The sequence below is a fragment of the Orbicella faveolata genome, unplaced genomic scaffold, assembly GCF_042242905.1.
Source record: "Orbicella faveolata isolate gen_17 unplaced genomic scaffold, um_ofav_v1 contig_26, whole genome shotgun sequence".
Taxonomy (NCBI): Eukaryota; Metazoa; Cnidaria; class Anthozoa; order Scleractinia; family Merulinidae; genus Orbicella; species Orbicella faveolata.
This window is the reverse complement of record NW_028301554.1, coordinates 10699615-10717072: the sequence shown is the minus strand read 5'-3', so window position 1 is coordinate 10717072 and position 17458 is coordinate 10699615. Positions and strand designations below refer to the sequence as shown.

The window sequence follows — 17458 nt, the reverse complement described above, 5'->3', positions numbered from 1 at the left end:
CATCATTACCCATCATCTGAGTGTGTGTTTACTGGATAACACATCATCATTACCCATCATCTGAGTGTGTGTTTACTGGATAACACATCATCATTACCCATCATCTACGTGTGTGTTTACTGGATAACACATCATCATTACCCATCATCTGCGTGTGTGTTTACTGGATAACACGTCATCATTACCCATCATCTGAGTGTGTGTTTACTGGATAACACATCATCATTACCCATCATCTGCGTGTGTGTTTACTGGATAACACATCATCATTACCCATCATCTGAGTGTGTGTTTACTGAATAACACATCATCATTACCCATCATCTGCATGTGTGTTTACTGGATAACACGTCATCATTACCCATCATCTACGTGTGTGTTTACTGGATAACACGTCATCATTATCCATCACCTACGTGTGTGCTTTCTGGATAACACGTCATCATTACCCATCACCTACGTGTGTGCTTTCTGGATAACACGTCATCATTACCCATTATCTGACTGTCTCTTTACTGGATGACACGTCATTACCCATCATCTGAGTGTGTGTTTACTGGGTAACACGTCATCATTACCCATCATCTACGTGTGTGCTTACTGGATAACACATCATCATTACCCATCATCTGCGTGTGTGCTTACTGGATAACACATCATCATTACCCATCATCTGAGTGTGTGTTTACTGGATAACACATCATCATTACCCATCATCTGAGTGTGTGTTTACTGGATAACACGTCATCATTACCCATCATCTGAGTGTGTGTTTACTGGATAACACGTCATCATTACCCATCATCTGAGTGTGTGTTTACTGGATAACACGTCATCATTACCCATCATCTACGTGTGTGCTTACTGGATAACACATCATCATTACCCATCATCTGAGTGTGTGTTTACTGGATAACACGTCATCATTACCCATGATCTGAGTGTGTGTTTACTGGATAACACGTCATCATTACCCATCATCTGAGTGTGTGTTTACTGGATAACACGTCATCATTACCCATCATCTGAGTGTGTGTTTACTGGATAACACGTCATCATTACCCATCATCTGAGTGTGTGTTTACTGGATAACACGTCATCATTACCCATCATCTGAGTGTGTGCTTACTGGATAACACGTCATCATTACCCATCATCAACGTGTGTGCTTACTGGATAACACGTCATCATTACCCATCATCTGAGTGTGTGTTTACTGGATAACACGTCATCATTACCCATCATCAACGTGTGTGTTTACTGGATAACACATCATCATTACCCATCATCTGAGTGTGTGTTTACTAGATAACACATCATCATTACCCATCATCGAGTGTGTGTTTACTGGATAACACGTCATCATTACCCATCATCTGAGTGTGTGCTTACTGGATAACACGTCATCATTACCCATCATCTGAGTGTGTGTTTACTGGATAACACGTCATCATTATCCATCATCAACGTGTGTGCTTACTGGATAACACATCATCATTACCCATCATCTGAGTGTGTGTTTACTGGATAACACGTCATCATTATCCATCATCTGAGTGTGTGTTTACTGGATAACACATCATCATTACCCATCATCTGAGTGTGTGCTTACTGGATAACACATCATCATTACCCATCATCTGAGTGTGTGCTTACTGGATAACACATCATCATTACCCATCATCTGAGTGTGTGCTTACTGGATAACACGTCATCATTATCCATCATCTGAGTGTGTGTTTACTGGATAACACATCATCATTACCCATCATCTGAGTGTGTGTTTACTGGATAACACATCATCATTACCCATCATCTGAGTGTGTGTTTACTGGATAACACGTCATCATTACCCATCATCTGAGTGTGTGTTTACTGGATAACACATCATCATTACCCATCATCTGAGTGTGTGTTTACTGGATAACACGTCATCATTACCCATCATCAACGTGTGTGCTTACTGGATAACACATCATCATTACCCATCATCTGAGTGTGTGTTTACTGGATAACACGTCATCATTACCCATCATCAACGTGTGTGCTTACTGGATAACACATCATCATTACCCATCATCTGAGTGTGTGTTTACTGGATAACACGTCATCATTATCCATCATCTGAGTGTGTGTTTACTGGATAACACGTCATCATTACCCATCATCTACGTGTGTGTTTACTGGATAACACATCATCATTACCCATCATCTGAGTGTGTGTTTACTGGATAACACATCATCATTACCCATCATCTGAGTGTGTGTTTACTGGATAACACGTCATCATTACCCATCATCAACGTGTGTGCTTACTGGATAACACATCATCATTACCCATCATCTGAGTGTGTGTTTACTGGATAACACGTCATCATTACCCATCATCAACGTGTGTGCTTACTGGATAACACATCATCATTACCCATCATCTGAGTGTGTGTTTACTGGATAACACGTCATCATTATCCATCATCTGAGTGTGTGTTTACTGGATAACACGTCATCATTACCCATCATCAACGTGTGTGCTTACTGGATAACACATCATCATTACCCATCATCTGAGTGTGTGCTTACTGGATAACACGTCATCATTATCCATCATCTGAGTGTGTGTTTACTGGATAACACATCATCATTACCCATCATCTGAGTGTGTGTTTACTGGATAACACATCATCATTACCCATCATCTGAGTGTGTGTTTACTAGATAACACGTCATCATTACCCATCATCTATGTGTGTGTTTACTGGATAAAGTGTCATCATTACCCATGATCTGAGTGTCTGCTTACTGGAAACACATCATCATTACCCATCATCTATGTGTGTGTTTACTGGATAAAGTGTCATCATTACCCATCATCTACACATGTAAGTGTATGTTTACTGAATAACACATCATCATTTCCCATCACCTACATGTGTGCTTACTGGATAACGCGTCATGATAACACATCACCTACATGTGTGCTTATTAATTTTTTGCCAACACAAGACTTTTTCTGGTAATACATTCTGTAAGTACTATTCAGAGAAAATAAATAACATACATAAATAGATCATTCTAAAAGTGGACATAAATCCCAAAATAATGAGAATCACTGTAACATTTTAACTCTTCTTAATACATTTTTAAATAGATCAATATTTCTTATTGTAAGTTCTGAAAATGTAACGCACATGTAATACTATTAATAGTGATCAATATATACCTCTTTCAAAAGATGTATTGCGGCAATAGGAAGAGGTAGAAGACCTGACTCAGTGGAAGGTAGTTCTGGCATACTCAGATTTAACAATGAAGATTCACTCTTTTGGGGAGAGGATAATGGAGTGTTTGAGGCTGATGAATTCTGCAATATAAAGGTCCAAAGTAAAATAAATATTGTATAAGTATCCAAGGCAGGTACCAGAAATAACAAATATAGCATGCTTACACACGTGCACGTTCCAGACACTGAAAGTGCCACTAACCCCCAAATTCTTTTTCTTTGAATAAAATCTACTAGTTTCTCTGATTACTTCAGCGAATAAACGACATGCAATCCATGCAGAAGCGATGACGTGTACGTGCTATTTTGAAAATTGTTTCAAGAAAATTGGAACATAAACAGACAGGCTGATGGTTAAACTTAATAAAAGTAAAAGTAAGGTGCAACCTGTGTGGGAAGTAGCTGTATTGTAACTAGCTTTGCAAAACCCAACTATAGTTATAGTTGGGTGTTGAGAGTCCAAGCGATCGCTTGCATCGCAAGCTTATTTGTTCCCTTTGTTCAATTGTTCTTCTTTGAACTGAATAATGAAATTCACCTTTCTCCCTTTTGTTTACTTTTCGAAATGACCGGCAGTGAGACTTAAAAATTTTTATGAAATAAAACAATGTAAAAGAATATTGTGATAGATGTCCCCTAGAGAAATCCAGTGGCGGATCCAGACTTTCACTAATACAGTTTATTTCAGTTCAGAGATAAGTTTAGTTCAGCTATTTCAGTGCTCGTACACTGCTCTGACAGTGCTCATTCAATTGAATTCACCTCGAGAGCAAAAAGTCCGGGCCACAGAGCGTTCACCAATACGTAAAATTAATGTTGACCCTTGACCTATCGCGTGATCCTATCCTATCCTATCGCGTGATCCTGATCCTAGACGCTGCAAAGAAATGAATAAACTTGCATCTCTCCGGATAAAGTGAAACATGTTGTTTAAAATACATCAACGACATACACAAACTTGAAAACAACAAACAGTACTTTCACTTTTAAGCAAAAACCACCTAGTTTTATTTTGCATACTGTATGTTTTTCATCTCCTGAGTCATTAACGAAATTTGGTACTGAAACAGAGCTTCTTACTTCGTAAACAATTATTTTAATTATTAAATACACTTGTACAAGTGGTATGGCTGTCTCGGACCATACCACCAAGATTAAGCATTTACTAGAATTTTTCATTAAAACACTATCAGACTCTTCACTATCACCCTACAAGCTTTTAGGCTCTTTCAGGTGTTCAGTTAGTTGCGGCACACTGCAAAAAGTGGTACACGAAAAAATAGGGAAGAGAAGAAGCGTGGCACGAAAGGTGAGCCATGTATATTGAAAAGCACCCACACTGCCATAGAACTGTTATTGAACTGCAAGAGAATAAAAAATCCTTCACTGGCAAAATTTCAAGGGAATTCAAATTCTGAAATATTATTGTAAAAGATGTGAAAATGCTAAGAGTAAATATGGTTTTTGACTGGACATAAACTTTCTTGGACCAACCATGAGTGTGGATGTGATTGAATATGACATCAGCGTTTATCAACCTGAACTATCAATATTGCAGGCCTGATCCAGTTGAATCCAAGAAAACAAAAAGTGGTATTTTGAAAAGGAGCTGACATACCAATTTTTCATTAGTTTATGTACTTACTGCAGATTTCCTGATTTGAATGAGAATGTCACAGATACAAGCTGATGAGATCCCATTTGGAACACCAGGTTCCTTAACCTCGTATGAAATGCTAAGAGCCATTTCAATCCACTCCAACAGATATTTCAACGACCCTCTCAGGGTGTTAATTCTTAAAAGCAATTCACAAGCAAGCTGTCTTCCAACATTATCAGCTGCTGAGCTTGGAGACACAACTCCCCTAAGAAATGCTGTGATCTGGTTCAAGCAATCTTGTCCCATCTCAGGAATTTTTGACTCTTGTGCCAAAGCAAGTGGAGGAATAGCAGACAAAACATCTGATGCAGTTAACAGTACATCATTACACAGCTGTCCATGATTAAGTTGCCAGGACTGACGCAATAAAGCAAATAAAAGTGACATCCCGGTTTTAACACCCATTTCTATTAGCACCGCGGAAGCATCTTTCGTTTCTGCGGCTGCAAGTTTCGTTAAACTCGTGGAATTATCCCGAGAATTATTCTTTGAAGATGAGGCTGATTTTGGTGACGAGAACTTGTGAAATTTGTTTGATAAAGCGGAAAATATCCTCTGTAACACTTGAAGTCTACGACGTAAAGCAGAATGAAAAGGAGAACTGGCGCAAACATTGCGTGCAAGTGATAACTGGCTGTATAAAATGTCATTTAGAAATTTATCTTGATCCTCGGAAGAAACGCTGGCCAGTCCCCGTTCATACTCCGGAAGATCGGGGCCTCGAATCTGTATAGGAACATGCGGTGTTGGAGGAACTTCCTTGTTGTTAAGAAGCTTTTGGTGAAGTAAAACAACACCTTGTCTTGTAGCCAACGTCTCCACATCTTCCCTCGACCATGAACCATCAAAGTGGTCCAGACAGTGTAGTTGCACAGAATTCATCCCCTGAAATCGGAGCACCAGTAACGGAACTTCGAGAAATTTACTCCAAAGGTGATGTAATCTTATGGTAAGCCAAGTAGAGACCATTTATTGGAAAAACAAGGCACGCAAAATAAAACGCGCGTACCGCCATTTTTTTCCTCGTGAGAACGCAAAGGACAGTGGGACAGGTAAAAGCTCGGCCCCATGCCCCAGTCTTGGGTTTCTGATATCAGCTATTTTTTGTGAGATTATGCAATATTATTGCATAATCTCATAGTCATCGAACCTGTTGAAGGTTTGAGGATTTTATGAAACCTGAGAATGTCTCCACAGATGAGAGTAAATAGATAATGAAAATAGCGAAAACACTTCCGATTAGAGTAAATAGTCAATGAGGATAGTGAAAACTCGAGACGAAATCGGATTGTCGCATTTACAAAGCAGCAGACAAGATGATCTTTGAAATGTAAACCACCTTTGCTTCTACTCAGATCTCTTCTAAACGGCTCAAACAGACCCAGGAACACAGGTAAATAACAGTGCATTTATTTTGTAAATGATTATGTTATTGCTGACACAGTGTTTGGGTACCCTGTGCTTTTCGCGAGCGGTGTTCAGTAAAATAAAGTTATTTGCGGTTCTGTGGTTTCTTGTTTGAGCTTTCTCAGACCTAAATTTAGCATGCAAATTTGTTAATCCGTGCTGATTTATGACAAGCACGTACGATTGTTTTTAACAAAATACAGACCAACACTGTCCAGTTAAACTTCAATATGCTTCAGCTGCCAATCCGAAGCAGTTTTCATCAATACATAACTTGACAAGTAATTTTACCTTTGCCACGATGCACCCGGAGCTGGACCGAATTTATTATTGGCTGCGTTTATTGTAATGTGTTCCTTTCCTGGAAAATTGTTAACTCCGCCCGAGACAATAGAAAGTTAACCAAGGTAAAAGTTCGATTTAAACTAAGCATAAGCCGACAAGTACGAATTGCGGACCTATTTTTTATCTCCGTTCCTCACTTCACTAGCAAAGGAACATTGAACCTCGTTCCCAGGGTCCTCTCTCTACCTCGAGAAAGTAATAATAATAATAATAATAATAATAATAATAATAATAATAATAAAATATTTATATAGCGCCAATCCACTATTTGTCCATGGCGCTTTACATTAAATAAAAAAATATTTAAAAAGCTAAAAAAGGGGAGGGGAAAAAAAATTTAAAAAATCATCTAAAAATTAAAAGAGTTAAAAGGCTTGTTTAAAAAGATATGTTTTTAAATGCCGTTTAAAAATGTCAATCGAACAACTGGATCTTAGTTCAAATGGGATCGAGTTCCATAGTCTCGGTGCCGCCACAGCAAATGCTCTCTCTCCATATGTTTTCAGTCTAGCTTTCGGGGTCGCCAGAAGATGTTGAGAGGACGATCTTAATTTCCGTTGAGAGGTGTTGTACTTAAGTAATTCACTGATGTAGTAAGGCGCTGTTTCATTGAGAGCTTTGTAAACCAGTAGGAGAATTTTAAAAATCATACATTTAATTATAAAATTAAAGTACCCTGTGTTAGTTTTGAAATGCCGATCATTTATCAATTTCCCATGCAACTTCCTACTGATTTATTATCAGTTATTATTCAAGCCAAGTACGTGATTTCAAAATCAAAACTTTCATAAAATCGTGATTTTCACACGTATGTAATAGTTCTAGAATTTTTGCCGCCAGGAAGTTGTCTTTATTGTGGGCGCCACGTTTCTCACAACGCCCTAGTTTTTGCACGTAGCATAGGCAATAAAAGACGACGCGCAAGTTCTTTTAGTCAGAGATTGTTAGTAAAGTTACACCGCTACCGTGCTACGACCAGAGGATCCAAGTTATCGCTATTTCAAGTGCATTTCGCTGTCTCTCTGCTACCTTTTGGTGCGAGTCGTCAACCAAAGTACGTAAGTTCTTATTGTTGTAGTTATTTGCTAAGTCGCGAATTGTTAGTCTTTTCTTTGTCACGAAAAGATTTCATTTAGTTTATCCAGGTTTTGTTGAAATCGCTTTCACAGCTTTACTATTGCTAAGGCTTATAGTCAAGTTGTTTTATTAGTCCAATTGTCATATGATTACTAAATTGTGTTTCTTTCACGCTATATTTAGCTGTTTTGCAAGATAGCCGTTATATCTTCGTTTGCTACGACAAGAGTTGTTATCGTCTCAGTTTTATTAGTTTCAGGTATCAATTGTCACGTCTATTTGTTTCACGCTATGATCTTGTTAGTTTTATTATGATTGTTCTATCCTGTTAGATTTGTATTTTATGCCTTATCTAAGTGGGACGTATTCTTAACTATCGCTTTTCAGTTCGAACCTACTACATCTACTTGTACGACTACTACTCCTATTCGTATCTGCTACCACTAGCGATCTACTGGTTTTCGCTATTTCTTCAGTCGCTACCTATTGTGAACTACATCTATGGACTTGATCTGTCATTAAATCAGTTTGAATCTACCAAGTGGAGTTCGAATATCTTGCACCGCGCTACCCTGTAGTTGTTTAAGATTTGAGTAAGAAGCTGTGAATTACAAGGACAGAATATAGCAGGCCAAAATCCAAGTAATCACATGCGTAGAGCAGTGCGTAGTGTTAAAACGAACTCGACAAGAACTTCTGACTACGATGTAAACAGAGTTTAATTGACAGAGATCAATGTTCCATACAAACTCTATTGAAATGAATCACGTGCCAAGACGAAGGTAGAATTAAACCACGTGCTGTAAGCTTAGCCGTAAGTCGTATGATGTAAACCGTATGCCGGTTCGAACTGAAATACAATAACGAAAATAGAAGCTAACGTAACTAAACATACCGAAGTATAAAGATAAAATAATATAAATGAAGAAACTATCGCTAACATTCTCAATAACGTCCGTAACATGGAAGTGTAACATAATCGGCACTTATACTGATGGTACGGAAGGCTAGAAAACGATTAATAGGCTACACGGTGTCTAACTTGGACGGTACTTTTATGGCAAAATAACCCTATATTGGAGATATGGACCTAATCAAGCGCGATTCCGAGCATACAGAACAAACTAACCGATTTAGTAACGATACAGACCATTTGATAGGTGATAAAAGGAAACTTAACCGAAACGAATAACAATAGAAAACCAAAGAACTAACCTTAAAAAACAAGGAATAGATTACTCACTTTGGTTTGCACACGTACTGAACTTGACTTGATAGAATAGACGATCGAGTAACAGTGTAGAGAGAAACTATGGCCCAATGCCGAGTAGAAGCTGACGCAGTGAAATCTGCATTTGAACTGACCTAACCGAGGAAAACCTCGTGGATATATCTAACCGGAGAACACGTACGCAAAACCTAGCGGTTATGACTATTTCCCTAACGGACATAGCAACTGAGAGCTGGTCAACCACAGTAGATTAAGTAAGTAAGTAAGGCCTTGTTTGAAAGTGACAATTACTTGATAACATCTACGGTAAAGTAAGTTCCTGCGACAAAATACGAATTAACATCACGTTTCAAAACCAGCAGAAGCAACCTCTAGAATCTTTACAATTACACCCTGGTTGCGGCTGGTCACGTGTCTGCTAGATTTTAGCAGATTCCAGAGATGTGATTGAGAGGAGAGGCTGGAAAGTTAAAGTTTGTCTCAGCACTGAGCTTGCCTACTGAGCCCAGTAGGGAGTGGAATTTGTAACCCTACCGTTGTGGATCGGCAAAAATTACAGCGAAGGCATCGACATGCACATTCGAGTTATATAGGAGTTCAATGCGTTCAATGTTCGGCTAAATGGTTAGCTCTGCATTTAGCTGAATTTTCCCCATCGATAGTTGGACGGTCTTTGGAATTTGTGGCAATGAAAAGATTTGGCAAAGAACTTGGAAATGACGAAAGGACAATAAATGGACCGCGCGGTGAATTTAATTTTATTTTTCATTCGGCAAAATCACAACGAAAGTATGTATTCGTTCCGTTAGAGTTAAATACGTCGTATCTCCGCCTACAAAGGTAGTTTTGAATTTGATTGAATTACCCTCATCGACAGTTTGACGGTCATTGCATTCTCTTCCGGCGAAAAAAATTTACGAAGAACTTGACATTAACAACGTCTGCGCGCTGATTTAGCTTATATTTTTCGATCGGCAAAATCACAACGGCAGCATTGATGCATTCGTTTAGAGTTTGATATGTCCAGTGTTTGGCCAAGAGACTAACTCTGAATTTGATTGAATTCATCCAATCGAAAGTTTGACGGTCATTCGATTCTCTTGCAGTGAAAAATTTTATGAAGAACTGGGCAACAACGACATCGGCCGCGCGTTTGCAAAATCCAACGGCTTTCGTTTCAAAACTGTTTAGCGGTAAGTCCAATTTTCGGTCGAGAGACTAGCTTCTCGTCAAATTGAATGCATCCCATCGAAATTTTGACGGTTATTTAATTCTTGTGCCGTAAAAAACTGATTAAACTAATCCGAAGCAGGCTGTTGAAGGTTATTTAAAAATTGGTGAAAAATAAACAAACTTCCCTCTCAATCAACATCTCATACTCATAGAAGTTCAGATAGAAACGAAGCACCGGTCAGGCAGGATCTCTGACAAATAACTTACTTAACTTTCAGAATAACGTCTGTAAGGCGGCGCAACTTTTACCTCCATAGACACTGTTGACAAAATTAAGTTGAGGACCAACCCTCTGTGCGGCTTTGGTTGGAATGCATAGACACGCGACCAGCGGTAACCAGGGTACTTTCTCGAGGTAGAGAGAGGACCCTAGGAACGAGGTTGAGGAACATTTCCTGCAGACCTAAAGTACTAAAAGTAGGCAATATTTTTGACAACAAGACTGAGGACCGTGGGTCAAAACTGTTTTGATAAACGTTAACTTCCATCACATGTGAGATGCGTTGTTTGCAAGACTTAAGATAAACTCAACGCAACAAAAAGGATGTGTCGAAAACGAAGACCCAAAAACGAAGACCGAAGACCTAAGACCCTGTGGTCTAAAACGAAGACCCACCGGTCTAAAACGAAGACCCACTGGTCTAAAACGAAGACCCACTGGTCTAAAACGAAGACCCACTGGTCTAAAACGAAGACCCACTGGTCTAAAACGAAGACCCTGTGGTCTAAAACGAAGACCCACCGGTCTAAAACGAAGACCCACCGGTCTAAAACGAAGACCCACTGGTCTAAAACGAAGACCCACCGGTCTAAAACCTTTTTTTTTCTTCAGGAAAGACAATACACTAGGCTAAATCTGATTGCTTTCGTTTTTGTAGCGCATAAATTAAGTAACGCTTCGGCTAAGACGGAAAGAGAAAACAATAGGCCCCGGCACCGGGAACCGTTGGATGGTTTAGGCCGATCAAGTTCTAATTGGATTAGTAACAAAATTTTTATTGGTTAAGGACACATTAGCGCGAAATTCAAACAAGCATTCTCCGAAAAACAATTCTTGCAGTGTGATTGCAAAGCTAAATTTAACACGTTATACACATATTAAGGTAACAAGTAAACCCGTGAAGTTTCAGCGAAATTGTATGTGAGTAAAGTTACAAGGTTGATAAATCTCTATTGTGCACTCATAATCTCTGTCATGTTTCCTATCCAGAATGACAGAAACGTCATTTACATGTAACATCATTGGCTGAAATATTCGCGCAAAAATCTGACACCAAGTAGCGCGTTTTCTTCAGCGAAACAAAACAATAACAAATGTAAAATGTAACTTCATTGATCCCTGCGCGATTTGCGCAAATGTTTTTCTTGATGTCAGCATTAGACTGTAACTGTTCGCTAGAAATCTTCAAAAAGATCAAAATCTGACAAAATGTTCAACGCATCAAAAAAATATTCTCCTCCCGCGGCTGAACCAATGTCTAAAGTAATTCGTCCATTTCCAAGTCGCGGGAATGTCTTTGTTAGAAATAGTGCTTCTTTCTCTTCTAGTTTTATTCCCCTTGCACGAATGTCTTGTACAGAGTAGTAAGAACACAAACAAGCAACAACAAGAACGCTGAACTGCTCGTTCAAGGAAATGTTTATGTTTCTCAAGCAAAGAAGGGACCCTTTGGCCTTGAATATTGCTTGTTCAGATATTTCCATACAGCTTTCGATGTTCAGCGTCTCAAGATGCTTTGCTACGCCAACAAGTTTAAGAAAATCTTTTGAAGAGATGGCAGTCCTGTTTAAGTTTAACCATGTCACCTTTGAGAAGAAACGAAGCGGTACTTTCTGATACAGCTTTCCTGTGTCGGCTAAATGGGGTTGTTCACAATGTTGCAATGCTTGGGCAGTTGACTTGCGTCCTTGAAATACAAAACGCCACCATGCAAGACAAACAGAGGACACACTCACTAGATCTTCTGGCTCAAGATACTCAAACACCAGCGGCCAAAAAAAGAGCAGAACTTCATTCATTTTTACCACGCTTGTTCATGTGCCGAAAACGAAAGAAATGCATGGAGATCGATGCGTACGTGACTGAAATATCTCGCGCGAGGTTCTGATTTCCATTTGCGAAAAATTCACACCTTGTGATTAGAGGTATTCTCTGTGGAGTTTCCGACAGGTTACTGTTGTCACTGTTCTTTTTCAAAGGTTGTGGTGAGCTCATAGTTGTGAATCAGGTCTTTTAGTGTAAAATGGGGTTGACTAGCCTACACGACTTCTACGGTTCGTGACATTTGTACATTTGCCGTTCTCTGTTCGGTCACTCGACCTTTCTTGTCGCTTCACTCGTGTTCATGAAGGGCACTTCATGTTGTGTAACAAGGAGGAATTTTAAGTGAATTTGAGCCGTTAGATCATGCTATGGCAAATTTTTTTTTTTTTTTTTTTTTTTTTTTTTTAAGTCATAGGTCTGCATGTTATCTGCGTGTCGACTCGTTGAGTTTGACACCTCTGTAATTTGCCATGTGTTTTTGCATTTTTTAGGCTCATTTCTATTGCAAGATATGCTTTTATGAGTCTCCATGAATTTGCTTTTGAGGGACAAAATATGAAATTTACCGTGACATGTTGCTTACTTGCATTCTATATTGTGACGCCGGGCCCGGCTGTGATTAGAACTGTTTGCAAGCACAGTAGGTAGATCCTTATCACGGATATCATATTTGTTCTCGTACGATTTCCTTCGGAGACGCCGTAGCTTTACTTTGAGAAAGCTATACGTTTGTCTAGTGACATTCTTATGTTTCTTGCAGCTATCTGCTCGAGCTTATGTTTCTCTTGCTCGATGTATAGGTTTATTCCTCCTTTGGTTGTTCTGGCACCACATGATTCAAATGTAGCTGTTTACGCGCAAGTCCTGTTGACTGTTTTGCGTGTTTTATATGCCATTGTTCGGCTTAGTTCAGGCAAGACCATGGTTTCGATCCTCCATGTGGATCTCATCAGTTGCCGGTATTTCTAAAATACTCTGTACATCTGAAGTTGCTAGCGCAACTCGTACCTCTGTGAGAATGCAAGACATTCTGCGGCTTGGCACAAACTTCTCGTGGTGTGTACCCTTGTGACGGATAGAGCATGTCTGGTTTCTATTGGCTATGACAGCTAGCCAATGGCGTAATGTACTTTTCGATCCTTACTTTTTTGAAGCTTGACCTCGTTATTGTGTGTTTCTTTGACGGCATTTTTTCTAGATTTCTAGGCACTCGATGGTTGATCTGCAATTTGGAGCTATTTTGATTTAACGCACATGTTCTTTTGCAAACCCCCTCTTTAAAATGGGGTTGATGCTATACATTGAGTGCGTATTTTTTGCTTTAAGCTCCTTGACATAAGTAGAGTGCTGCTATGTCTTGCACGATGTAGAACGGGGCACGTCCATAATAATCATATCAGTGTAAAATGGGGTTGACTAGCCTACACGACTTCTACGGTTCGTGACATTTGTACATTTGCCGTTCTCTGTTCGGTCACTCGACCTTTCTTGTCGCTTCACTCGTGTTCATGAAGGGCACTTCATGTTGTGTAACAAGGAGGAATTTTAAGTGAATTTGAGCCGTTAGATCATGCTATGGCAAATTTTTTTTTTTTTTTTTTTAAGTCATAGGTCTGCATGTTATCTGCGTGTCGACTCGTTGAGTTTGACACCTCTGTAATTTGCCATGTGTTTTTGCATTTTTTAGGCTCATTTCTATTGCAAGATATGCTTTTATGAGTCTCCATGAATTTGCTTTTGTGGTTCGCTGTTGTACTGTTCTCCTGTTGTTGTGTTTTTTGATCGTGGGCATCCATGCTTCAGGAATTTCAATTCCACTATCCGTGTTGATGTTGTTAGGGTGAAGTCTTATGGGAATAGCTTCCTTGACCCTACGTGTGTACCAGTGAGGATCTCGATCAATAAACTTGACCTCATTCCAGATAGGATAGTGGCCAGTCTCGTGGGTGTGTTCAGAAACGGCGGAGGTCTGGTTACGGGTGAGTCGTATATCCCTGTCGTGTTCTCAGATCCTCTCCTGCATGGATTTCCCTGTTTCCCCGATGTAGACTTTGCTGCACTCACAGGGAATCCTGTAGACAACACCATCTTGTTTAGCCGGGTTGACGGTGTCCTTTGGTCGCACTAAGTGTGACCGAAGTGTCCGACTTGAAGACGGTGCGAATGCCTTGTTGTTCTAGGCAGCGGCGGAGAGACTCCGAAACTCCTTGGACATAAGGTAAAACGGCGTTGGATTTAAATTCCGCGTTGGGCTCTCTTCTTGGGGTTGTTCGTGCCGTTGTGATCTTCTGTACAAACGAGGAGGGATATCCGTTAAAAACAAGTACAGATACCCAGACCTCTGCTGTTTCTGAACACACCTCGAATATCTTTGCCACATTATCCAATTTTAACAAATTGAACAGGTGCGGGATTAGAAACCCTCGGACCGCACATGACGCACATGCCACCGACGATTTGAGAATAACTGCAGGTGGCCATTTTTTAGTTGTTATTGTCATATGATACCACACTTGAGGTCACACGACCGCGGCATAAAAATAGTAGGTCCAGGTTCTTCATTTCACCGTAATGAGAGTTTCAAAATTTTGTAGACTTATTTCACAAGAGTCTTAATCAAGTAGTCTCAAAGCATTATGATGTTAAAAGACATAATAAATATATTTTGATGAATTCGATTCGCGAAAAGCGATTTGTCAATTATCGTCACGCCATCTCACCGCTATCACACCCGGTGTAACGCTGCTGAGTAAATCAAGCCATGCATGTGGACGGTAAGTCAAAAACTATATGTTGTTTTAAAATCTGAGAAGAAAACCTTCTACTTGGCAATACCATTTTGTTTTAATGAGAACACGAAACGCATTGCAGCACACGAAATAGAACTTAGGTGGAATAAATTTAACATCCACAAATTTCCGCTTAAGTAAACAATTACGCACGTACTCATAAACAAGTTAGAACTCCTTTTCAGCGTAAAAAAAATATTACTTGCGATACAATTGCCCACAGAAGATAAAGAATAACTACAAATCATTTAAATGGGGGAAAGGGTCGCATTCAGGCTAAGATTTCAACTGTTGTTTAGGTTTTCTCTTGTATTCATGAAGACAACTGTAAGTTCAAAGGTCATAAACTTCAAGCGAGTACCGTAAATATTTTCGGTCGTCTAAATTCGTAGTTTGAGTTGCCCCAAAATTTTATTTCACAGAACGATAGAGGAAACCTTACTCTTTCTATAGAATACCATCTTTACAGCGGAATCCATGTACCAGGTAGGGAGTTTTACTGTTGAAATTTACCAAAATCGAGCTTCCTGATAATGCTGTTTAGGAGGGTAAATTTGAAATTTTTTTGAAAATTAAGGTTTGAATCTTTTCCAATTCTAATAACGGTACTTTGTAAAGGAAGGGTCATTGAATTGCGTAATATTGAAATAGTTTTGATAATTGTTTTAGTTTTCTTACACGAGTCGCAAATATGAAGCACATTTTTCAGTGGTTCTAGGGCTTCTCCAAGGGTGAAAATTAAAAAATCGCTTTACTTAAAAAATATAAATCCGAACGAACTAAAAGTTGTATTTTCCTAAATAGTTTCCAGAGGGCTTTCTTGTGAAAAAGTTTGAGGGAATTCGAATTTTGCATTTTGCACACCTATCCGTAGTATTTACAGGAAGTCACTCTTAAGTAGAATTCCCGAAACTTGGGCTCATCAAAGACCAATAGTGTCGTGATGTTATAAACCAAAAAAGTCATAACATTTTAACGCCTGTCACGTGACATGAGATAATTTGTCCACTGGGTGTGGTAAAAAATAAGGTTATTTCCAATTAAAGCCTGTAAAAAAACACTGAAAATAAGAGTTAACTGTCAAAACTTAGGTTCATTGCACAGAACAAAACAGAAACTTACATGATACGCGTATTTGAAAGTCAAATCTTGTTTTGTAAAAGAGTAGGAAGTGTTGGCATCAATACTGTAAAACACTACCTCAAAAGGCTGTGGCTGGTTTCCATAGCAACCATTTTGAGTAAAACTCTAGAAATTTAATTTCTCTTCTTGAGTGCAATAGCACAGAATTGGCCTTTTTTTGGTCCATTTGAGGGTATCATACCACCGTCAGGTGGCTTACTACAGTTTTGATGGATTATAACAGCCTAGCTTCTAACTCCTTTTAAAAATGTTACAAAATGTTTTTCCTTTCTCTATTCACTGTTTGCTTAAGTCTTTTGCCATTCTATGTGAAACTTGAACAATTAAACGTCATAAAATGGCCAAAATGAACGACCGAGTACCTAAGGAGAGAATGGGCACTAGTAGGTTAAATCACGTCTTTCTCAAAATCTACCTGTATGACCCCACCTCAAAATTTTAGGAATAAGAAATGATATACATGATATGCGTATTTGAAAGTCAAATCTTGTTTTGTAAAAGAGTAGGAAGTGTTGGCATCAATACTGTAAAACACTACCTCAAAAGGCTGTGGTTGCTTTCCATAGCAACCATTTTGAGTAAAACTCTAGAAATTTAATTTCTCTTCTTGAGTGCAATAGCACAGAATTGGCCTTTTTTTGGTCCATTTGAGGGTATCATACCACCTTCAGGTGGCTTACTACAGTTTTGATGGATTATGACAGCCCAGCTTCTAACTCCTTTTAAAAATGTTCCAAGATGTTTTTCCTTTCTCTATTCACTGTTTGCTTAAGTCTTTTGCCATTCTATGTGAAACTTGAACAATTAAACGTCATAAAATGGCCAAAATGAACGACCGAGTACCTAAGGAGAGAATGGGCACTAGTAGGTTAAATCACGTCTTTCTCAAAATCTACCTGTATGACCCCACCTCAAAATTTTAGGAATAAGAAATTGGCTCTGATTTAACATTCCTGCAAAGTAAATTAAAAATCTGTAAGACAGATTTTTTGCAAACTAAGAAAACGTGAGATCAAAAATATCTCAAAATCTGTCTTACAGATTTATTTAAAATTTTGGTTCTAAACGTGATTCATCCCTACAAATCAACTGTGAAAATTTCATTATGGGTTGTACTCACCCCTACAAATCAAATGTGAAAATTTCATTATGGGTTGTACGGTAGGTTTTCGAGCAATCCTCGATCAAAGACTAGCTTTTACAACCTTGGACGAGAATTGAATTGCGCATGCCCTTTATTTAAGCGCGC

General features: G+C 39.0%; 1 protein-coding gene and 1 long non-coding RNA gene across 7 annotated transcripts in view; one reads left to right on the top strand and one right to left on the bottom strand.

The window, feature by feature from the left end:
- LOC110067114 (putative E3 ubiquitin-protein ligase HERC1) overlaps window positions 1-5995 on the bottom strand; it is a 302388-nt gene extending 296393 nt beyond the window's left edge. For 4 of the 6 annotated variants that reach the window (XM_089295095.1, XM_089295098.1, XM_089295096.1 and 1 more), the window contains exons 1-2: window positions 4926-5993; window positions 3221-3361 (exon numbers count right to left, since the gene is read on the bottom strand). In XM_089295095.1, coding sequence (XP_089151221.1) covers window positions 3221-3361; window positions 4926-5909 — 1125 coding nt within the window. In that variant the 5' untranslated portion in view covers window positions 5910-5993. Of the gene's footprint in view, window positions 1-3220; window positions 3362-4925 lie in introns of all 6 variants that reach the window. The other 2 variants (XM_089295099.1, XM_089295101.1) reach the window with 1 other exon arrangement.
- A 1639-nt stretch (window positions 5996-7634) lies between these two features.
- On the top strand, window positions 7635-9187 carry LOC149108126 (uncharacterized). The gene is made up of 2 exons (XR_016208934.1): window positions 7635-7746; window positions 7953-9187. It is a non-coding gene; the product is annotated as an uncharacterized LOC149108126 (long non-coding RNA).
- Window positions 9188-17458: the final 8271 nt, after the last annotated feature.